Source organism: Cinclus cinclus, chromosome 5 (genome assembly GCF_963662255.1).
Source record: "Cinclus cinclus chromosome 5, bCinCin1.1, whole genome shotgun sequence".
NCBI classification, from domain to species: Eukaryota; Metazoa; Chordata; class Aves; order Passeriformes; family Cinclidae; genus Cinclus; species Cinclus cinclus.
Genome location: NC_085050.1, coordinates 9,986,008 through 9,995,323, shown reverse-complemented (window position 1 = coordinate 9,995,323; position 9,316 = coordinate 9,986,008). Strand labels below are relative to the sequence as shown.

At 53.4% G+C, this 9,316-nt stretch overlaps 1 protein-coding gene across 1 annotated transcript; it reads right to left on the bottom strand.

The window, feature by feature from the left end:
• Nucleotides 1–1,854: 1,854 nt before the first annotated feature.
• Nucleotides 1,855–3,464, bottom strand: LOC134043946 (homeobox protein HMX1-like). The gene is made up of 2 exons (XM_062492754.1): nt 3,251–3,464; nt 1,855–2,438 (listed from the first exon to the last, which is right to left on the bottom strand). Exons 1-2 carry the CDS (start codon nt 3,462–3,464, stop codon nt 1,855–1,857), a joined length of 798 nt encoding a protein of 265 aa, XP_062348738.1.
• Between the last annotated feature and the right edge of the window lie 5,852 nt (nt 3,465–9,316).

The window sequence follows — 9,316 nt, the reverse complement described above, 5'->3', positions numbered from 1 at the left end:
TAGATAAAGGTGGATGTGGTCCTCTTGGTGTTAATTAGTCTGGTGACAGTGGCCAGGTAAGGGGTTATGGATATGGAAAATACTAAAACAACCAACCAAAGGTAGGTTCCGATACAGATCATCAGTATGATGATGAAATTATGAACATAAATATTATGAAATACAGACAAACAGGAACCATAGATGATCACTCTGGGAAATGTGTGTTTTAGTCACGGAGCAACTCTCAGATTGAGAGGATTTAAATTTCTTTAACTATCATTATAAATTCAGACGAGAAACCAAGAGTGAGTCCTGCGGTCCAGACCGTCAGTTCGTCGCCTGCACCTTCCCGGGAGGTGCATTTTGGGGAAATCTGAGCTATGCAGGGCACCCGGCAGGTCCGCTTAAGCCCACTTGCTTACACCACCCGCACTACAGCCGCGATTTCTTTTTTTTTTTTTTTCACAGCAAGGGCACCGTTTGAGACACCTCTTGCTACTTGACACTGATTCCAAACGGATTAAAAAGCGAGAGGAGAGGTCAAACAACACTCCTGGATCACCGCAGAGGCGAGAAAACTTCAGAGAGCCGAGGAAAGCGTTTCCCCGAGTTCGGCTGGAGCCGGCCCCGGCTCCCGGCTGCGGCACCTCCCGGCTGGCCGGGAGAGAACCCCGGCAGCAGCCCCGAGCCGCGGGGATTCGCCTGCGCCGGGGTCCCCTCGCTGGGCCGGGGGAGCCTTGCCCATCTGCATCAATTGCCCACGGAAGTCAAAGGCAAGAGTGAGGGAAGGAAGGAAAACCCCTTCTTATGTAGCCGAAACTACTACTTTTTTCCGCACTGGGAAAATCGATGAGTTGCCATTCGCGCATGCAAAGGTGAATTTTGTAATGCCACGACTGTGTTTTTATTTTTAAATTGAAGTCTTTATTTGTAAAATAAAAACCATCGATGCACTCTAGGAAATATCTTTCCTTTGATACTACCTAGTAGTGACTATTGGAAAGGCAGGACTTTCAACATTCTGAAAAAGTTTATTTCCAACCTCGGGATATAAAGCATGTGAACTTAGAAACCAAAGGACAACAAAAACGTTTGCAAATTTATATGTAGATAAATATCTAAAAAAAAAAAAAAATAAAACCCCACTTCTTTGCCCTAGGATAGCAGGTAAAACTGTCCCAGGAGATTTCGAGGGGCGTGATTAGAACAAGAGACAGCTTGTCTTGTTCTGTGAAAACATCACACGACCCCCAGTCTGAGAACCAGAAAACGTGTAAGAGAGATCTTGGGGTGTTTCTTCCGAATGGGGAAAAACGCAGGAAAGTCACAGATTAAAAACCAGATCTGAGGAAAGGCGTCTAAATTTTGATAATGTAAAAGATTGGAAGAAGCTGCTCTGGGGATATTAGAGATGGAGAGTTCGAGCTAGAGAAGCACAGAGTGGCCTTCGCCATTACCAATCTGTACGAAACGTGACTCGGTTCGCGGTAAAGGGTCTGCCACGGCGCTTGGGACAGACGCGGGGACACGGTCCCCACGGACTGAGGCAGAGCATCGGCCCTCCGGTAATACCGGAACGGGATAATTTGGAAGGGAGGCAGGCAGAGCACGTCCCCGTTTCTTTGGTGGCTCCGTGTTATCTCCTCCGTCCTGACCACGGAAAATGCGCTGCAAGAGGCAGAGCGGGTTGGCAGAGCCCTTCCGAGCTTTAGCGACGTGTCGGCAGCCGGACACGCGTGGGGGGAGCCCGGGCGGCCCCTCCGTGGGCCGGGCGGCGGCTGTGGCGAAGACGGACGCTCCACCGGCACGGCGGGGTCATAAATAAAATCGGGACGGCCCCCGGCAAGGGAGGGTCGGGGGCCAGGGGAGAGGCTATACGTCCCCGTCCAGCAGGCTGAAGTGTTTGCCCGGCCCGGGGAGGCAGAGGTAGGGGACGGCGCTGCCCGGGCAGAGCAGGGGGAAAGGCAGCGGCAGCAAGCAGCGGCTGAGCAGGGGGCTGTCCTTGTACAGGGACGGGAAGGAGAGAGCCGAGGCGGCCGCGGGGGGCTGCGGCTCCCCGGGGGGCGCGGCCGGCCCCGGCCCCTGGCCCTCGGGCTCGGATGACATTTGTCTCTTGAGTTTGTTGCGGCGGTTCTGGAACCAGATCTTCACCTGGGTCTCGGTGAGGTGCAGCGCGGCGGCCAGCCCGGCCCTCTCGGAGCTGCTCAGGTAGCGCTTCACGTCGAAGGTGGACTCCAGCTGGAACACCTGGCTCTTGGAGAAGATGGTCCGCGTCTTCTTCCTGCCGCCCGCCGCCGAGGACCTGCCGTTCTCCGCTCCGGAGCCCCCGGCCTCTCGCGGCGGCGGCTGCCGGGGACCGGGTAGTCCCTCCGTGGGGAACGGGGACCCCGCATCGCCGCCCTCGGGGCGGAGGCCGCGGCTCGTCCCTTCTGCCCGGAGCCGGCAGGGCTCGCTGCCTGCAAGGGCAAAGCACAGCATCAGTCCCCGCCGCAGCCCGTGCCCCCGCCCCGCATGCACGCACGGCCCGGCGGAGAGCAGGGAGAGGATGGGGGACAGGATGGGGAGGGAGCTGCCTAGGGCTGGCCGCGGTCCCATACCCTCCAGAGGGGAGAAGTGTGAGGCGCTTCCATGAGGATCCAAGGAGATCCCTCTGCCACCTGTATGACAGGTAAGTGAGGGGCTCCTGGGCACGGGACAGACAGGTCCAGGAGGACGGGAAGGGGGCACAACACCCTGGAAGCAGGTTGGTGCGTGCGCGGCATCTCCCGCGTCCGCCTGAGAGCTTCCCCTCCTCCTGCGTGTGCGTGTCTGTGTCTGTGTCTGTGTCTGTGTCTGTGTCTGTCTGTGTCTGTGTCCTCCTTTGTGTCTGTGTCTGTGTCTGTGTCCTCCTGTGTGTCTGTGCCTGTGTCTGTGTCCGTGTCCGTGTCCGTGTCCGTGTCTGTGTCTGTCTGTGTCTGTGTCCTCCTGTGTGTCTGTGTCTGTGTCTGTGTCCTCCTGTGTGTCTGTGCCTGTGTCTGTGTCCGTGTCTGTGGCTGTGTCCGTGTCTGTGTCTGTGTCTGTGTCTGTGTCTGTGTCCGTGTCCGTGTCCGTGTCCGTGTCTGTGTCTGTGTCTGTGTCCGTGTCTGTGTCTGTGTCTGTATGCGTGTGCGCGGGCTCGGCCCGGCCCGGCCCGGCCCGGCGGCGCTGGCGGTGCCCAGGTACCGCCTGGGTGGGGGCCGGACCGCGACCAGATGTGCGGGACAGCCTGAGGCGGCTGCTGGCTCCGTACCCGAGTCGCTGGAGCCTTTACTGGGGTCTTGCTCCTCAGGCCCCTCTCCCTCCTCTTCCTCCTCCTCCTCCTCTTCCTCCGGCAGCGCGCAGCGGGCTCTGCCCTGCTCCCTGGCCGGGCGGCGAGGGCCGGGCTGCAGGATGCTGTCGATGCTGAAGGCCGGCGGCGCGGCCGGGACCGGAGGGGCTCGGCGGCCGCCCCCGAGCTGAACCATGGCGCGGCGAGACGAGCGTGTCCGGGCCGAGCGTGTCCGGGCCGAGCGTGTCCGGGCCGAGCGTGTCCGGGCCGAACCGCGCGGAGCCGAGCCGAGCCGCGGGACTGGCGGAGGCTGCGGGAGGGCGGTGGCGGCAGCCGGGGCGGAGGGAAGGATGGGTCCGCGTAGGAGGAGGGGTCGGGGTGACGGAGGGAGGGGATGGAGCTAGAGGGAGCCAAAGGACTGAGGACGGGGGGAGCAGTGCAGGGGAGGGACGGCTGCAGAGAGGAGAGGGAGAAGGGAAAGGAGCCGGGACTAGAGGGAAGCGGGGAGGAAGGGAGGGGCCGGGAGCGCGCCGAGGTGTCCCGAAAGGGCGCCCTGGGCAGCCGCGGCAGGGCAGGGCTGGCTGCCCTCCTGCCTAGGTCCTTCACTGTAAGTGGGGGCGGGAAGTAAGAGCCAGAGCCCACGACAAAGGCGAACAGAAGGCGGGATGGCAGAAAGGAGATCTCTGGATTGAAGAAGAATGGACGAAGAAGATTGGAAAAAGGATCAAGGGATTGAGGCAGAGTCCGGCGAAGAAACACAGGGATGGCAGTCAGGGAGGGAGGGAGGAAGGCAGGAAGGCAGGAAGGAAGGCAGAAAGGAAGGCAGGAAGGAAGGAAGGAAGGCGGGAAGGAAGGCAGGAAGGAAGGCAGGAAGGAAGGAAGGCAGGAAGGAAGGAAGGCAGGAAGGAAGGCAGGAAGGCAGGAAGGAAGGAAGGAAGGAAGGAAGGAAGGAAGGAAGGAAGGAAGCCCTTCCCTGTGTTTGTACAGCACCTGGCACGACCACAGACAGTCTGCGGAGGGCATTTGTTGCAGATTGTCCATGCTGCTGTTCGGCAGTGGGGCAGACTGTGGAATAGTAATTCATGCAGCTAGAGTCTCTTCCCTGTGGTCCTTTCACCTGCAGATTCTTAGATTGTATACGCATGGGGTGAAAGGGACCCTTTCTTCCTCCCAAGGAGCCTCATGGTGTCAGGCCACCTCAAAATCCACACATAACTTCCACACATTTCCCCCACACGTCACCATCCCCTCTACATCCCCTGCTCGTCCCCGCGGGCCAGCAGAGCTCTTCTGTAATTTTCAAATGAGTAAGTGCTGGCCGGCTGCGTGGGGTGTGCGAGCTCTCCAAGTTGTGCTTTTGGGAGATGAGGAAGCGTTCGCCTGAGCTGTGGAACCTGGGGAAGGATCGATGTATTTCTGTAGTATCTTGAGAACTTTTGCTTCCTACACCTCCCAGCACTGCAGCGTTTTAAAACCCGTTTGCACTAATCGAGGCAGGACGTCTAGCGATTTTAGAGTTGCCATCCGTTGTGGATCACAGCGAAACCTCTCCCTCTCTGCCACTTCCAACCGGCTTTTAAGAGGGCTTTTAGTGCGAGTCTCGAGGTTTCCACCACGAAAACTGCAGAGAGAAAGCGAGTCCTTGAAAAAGAGTTTATAACGGAAGTGCCATCAGGCTTTAAAATATTGTGAGGCTAGAGATTCCAGGAGCTAAAATCAGGGGCTTCTTAAGGCTTTGGACTGTGTTAATCTTTAACGCACTGGTACTTGAGAGGGCGGGTTTCAGCTTTTTTTCACGATTTTTTCCCCCCACTTTATGAACACCCTCAAATTTTAATGCAAGCCTTCTGCTGGAGAGCTGCACATTTTCCACCAGCCGAAAACATAAATATACTCATCTTCTATCAGCACGATTATTGGTCAAATACCCGAACTTGTTGTTTTTGTCTTGCAGTCTCCTATACGAACTGGGAGTTTTATAAGAGCAAAATATCCATTTAAGAGAGAGCGAGGGAAGGGCCAAGGGAAGGACCCGGGTAAGAGAGTTACAAAATGCGAAGAAGCAGCTGAAAGTATAATTTAAGAAATTTGGTCTGGGATGGTAAAACTAGAAGCATGGGAGTCTTGGATGACACGTCGGGTTGCTCTTTGTGCTCCTGTCTCAGCCTCCCTTCGTGCTGTCTGTGGGTGAGGCACGTCCCAGATGCTCACATCTGCTCTTGTTGCAAACCATTTCCCTTCTAGTTCCAAAAAGAAAAAAAAAATCCATCCTATAAGGCGAATGCTTTGAGTCCGTGTATTTTCCTAGAACACATTTTCTTGGAAGAAAGAGTAAAAGTTGAAAAAACAGAAATAAGAAGTTAAGTGAAGAAGGAGACATAAGTTTTACCACCCAATCTTTCTTTCACCGCCGTCGCCTCCACTCCCCGAGCAGTCCAAGCCCAGCCCTGGGAGACGAGGTCCAGTAATACCCTGTTGGGAAAGATTTGCCGTCCTTTTCCAGCCCCATTTGTTTTGGTTTGGTTTAGGTTTTTGTTTGTTGGTTTGGTTTGGATTTTCTTGTTTGGTTTGGTTTTGGTTTTTTTGTTTTTCCCCGACAAACTTCGTGCAGAGGGAACACGCTACACAGCTGGATCTCTTCAGCCCTGGGACAAGTTGGAATTGATTCACTGGCCACAAGAGGATGCGGGGCAGCCGGGGCACCTCCGGGGTCCCTCCTGCAGCGAGTTCTACAAACGAGGTCCATAACAGGCTCCTCATGCCCTCTGCTAGGTCACTCTTACCTTCTGGGGAAAGTAAAGACCGACAGGTAGAGCTTGTCCTGCACATCCCAAACAACCAGCTGCGAAGACTCCTCCTACGGAGGGAGCGGAGCTGCCGGGAGAGACGGCAGCAGAATCCCCGGGCCCACTGCAGACCTCCAGCAACACAGTCCGAGCCCCCGCCCCGCACTTGACCCAGAGTTAATGTGGGGAACAGTGTGCGACCGGGCAGAGGAGAGTCTTTCCCAAAATTCAGGAGCTTTTTCCAGGGAATGGTTCCCCGGACACGCGGAGCAGCCCCGGGAAGAGATTCATGTAGGAGCGGCTGCGGGCAGCGGCGACTTTGGCCGCAGCCTTCGTGTTCTGAGAGGATCAGAGCGAGCAAAGAGGATCTGGTATCGGAGAGGCCAGAGACTGGATCTCTCACGGAAAGGCCAGAGACTGGATCTCTCACGGAAAGGCCAGAGACTGGATCTCTCACGGCTGCCTCCTCTCAGCACCGCGGTGCCCTCCCGGGCTCCGAAGGTTTTCCCGCAATAGAGATTTTCTGACGCTGGTACTTTTCCAACCCATGCTTCATTTGTATTTTATTTGTGAAGAACCTCGTCGTCTGGGACGTGTGAGGACACGGAGGCCGGTAGCGCACAGCGGCAGGGCAGGAAGAGCCAGCCTTTTCCTTTTAGTAATATAATCCTGTAGTGGAAGCTAACATCGTGAAGAGTGGAAACCTTTCACCTGGGAAAGTTTTTTACCAGAAATCACTCGTCATACATATCTGTATTTCCATTTTAGCTCAGAGCACAAGAAGTCTCTTACTCTAAACCTGATGGAAATGAAATCTGATTAGATGGTACAGAAACGCCAGAGAGTCTGGTTTTGCTTGTTTTACGGAATCGAGCTTGATTTATCCCCCGAGGTACTCGAGAGTAAAAGCCCCTCCCTGGATTTCACACCCCCTTGCAAGTAAGACCCTGGTGCTTGCGGACACAGCAGCACCTCGCAACACTCTTTGAACCATCTCCGATGCTCTCCCGGGACACGGCCCTGGCGAGGGGGCATTGTACAGAAGCGCTATCCGAAAAGATCATAAAAATCACTAGGCAGGTTTGGGCATTTAGGCGCTGCTGGTCCCTGAATAAAACCGGCTTTATCGGTTCAGCAGTGGCAGGACATGGATTGCCGGTTGCTGTTGTGGTCTCCCATCACCCCGGCAGCTGCCTCTCCCCTGGAGCAGGCAGAGGTTCGGGGCAGCGGGGACATCCCTTGCCTGCGCCGGGCATCCCGTGGAGCGAGCGGGGGAAGGAGGGAGGGCAGAGAAAACAGTATCACTAGAGGGAAAACAACTCTCCCAGGAGCTCCCCAGGAAGGCAGCTACAAGCGTCACACAACCACAGGCTTTTCTGGGAAGCCGGGCACGCTCAGAGGACTGCTCCGGCCCGAGAGGTGTGGGGGCTCGGACAGATCGGGCCATGCTGTGCCCCGAGACAGCATCCCTTTCTGAAATTCTGTTTCTCTCTTAGGTCAATTCAGAATCCTCTGCTAAGTCGCCTTCCTCCAGTCACTGTGCTTGGTACCTGCGGGAAAATCTGGAGGGGAATTCCGAATAAAGGTAGCAATATCTAACTATTTAGGGAAAAGGGAAAGGGAAAGGGAAAGGGAAAGGGAAAGGGAAAGGGAAAAGGGAAAAGGTTAAGGGAAAAGGGAAAAGGGAAAAGGGAAAAGGAAAGGAGAGGAGAGGAGAGGAGAGAGAGGAGAGGAGAGGAGAGGAGAGGAGAGGAGAGGAGAGGAGAGGAGAGGAGAGGAGAGGAGAGGAGAGGAGAGGAGAGGAGAGGAGAGGAGAGGAGAGGAGAGGAGAGGAGAGGAGAGGAGAGAGAGGAGAGGAGGAGGGGAGGAGAGGAGAGGGAGAGGAGAGGAGAGGAGAGGAGAGGAGAGGAGAGGAGAGGAGAGGAGAGGAGAGGAGAGGAAGGAAAGGAAAGGAAAGGAAAGGAAAGGAAAGGAAAGGAAAGGAAAGGAAAGGAAAGGAAAGGAAAGGAAAGGAAAGGAAAGGAAAGGAAAGGAAAGGAAAGAAAGAAAGGAAAGGAAAGGAAAGAAAGGAAAGAAAGGAAAGGAAAGGAAAGGAAAGGAAAGGAAAGGAAAGGAAAGGAAAGGAAAGGAAAGGAAAGGAAAGGAAAGGAAAGGAAAGGAAAGGAAAGGAAAGGCTTTACAATTTAGGTGAACATCTAAGTTCTCCTTTCTATCTTTTTTAATAGACTTTCACGTATCTCACTAAGTAGAAATTACATCGTAAGCAGCATTGAGAAACTCAGGATAGTTAAAGGAAGCATTAAGACATCCACCATAAACTTATATTCATCTGGAATGGGAAAGGACATACAGGAATATTGCCTGGATCTAATTTGAGGCTGACAGCACTAAACCCTGCGAGTCTGATGGAGTCTGGAGCGAGCCTCTCTCCGATCGATGGTGGGTGCGGGACACATTGGCAGGGGCCACAGACAGACTATTCCAAGATAATGAAAAATAAAGAATCGATCCAAATATACTGTTGAACAGTGGAGCCAGCACGCACCTATGAGATTTATCAAGTATTGATTTGCATGAATATTTTAGACTCGTGCCTTTGAGAAAAGTTATGGGCCATCTTAAACTAGTGAGCAATGTACCATTTGCAAAGTAGCCATTTAACAAGGTGCTTTCCAGCATATCGATCATTTCCATTTAAAGTGTAATTAATAATATCTTACTGCAGCTACACTAGGAATTTATTTCAAATGGGCAGTTCAGACTCTATTTTGATTGTCGTTTGGTTCGCTTAAAAAAAAAAATCTTTTCACTGATTATTTTATTAGCATCCAATAAACACAAATTGTCTTTGTGAGTAATCTGGCAAGGTTCTCCTTTGCCTCGCCTCTGGAGTGCCATCTAGCTAAGCTGTTGTAGCAACATTCATTAAATAAATGTCAACAGACAAGGATTTATGCTGCATAATAATATTACAGCTGTACTATAACTGGATTTATTTTAAAGCTATTCTGAGGCTGCTTTGATCTATAAAGCAGCAACGTATGTCTCTATATGTCATAAACAGCCTTTGCAAAAGTACTTTGAACTTTACAGTCCATCAGCATTTTTCTTAAAGCTTTCTGTTTGCAGGAGCAGCACAAAGAGTGTGACTCCTAACTTTTTTATTTGTTTAATAAAAAATACACACAAGGAAGTAGATTGTGAGGAATTTTCTGTCCTGATTTGAGGGATGGGCTCGAGTGTTCGGGTCTGGGGGATTTTA

Coding starts and splice junctions, on each gene's coding strand:
- LOC134043946 (XM_062492754.1), bottom strand. CDS start 3,464: ATGGTTCAGCTCGGGGGCGGCCGCCGAGCCCCTCCGGTCCCGGCCGCG. Junction 2,439..3,250: donor TAAAGGCTCCAGCGACTCGG/GTACGGAGCCAG, acceptor TTGCCCTTGCAG/GCAGCGAGCCCTGCCGGCTC.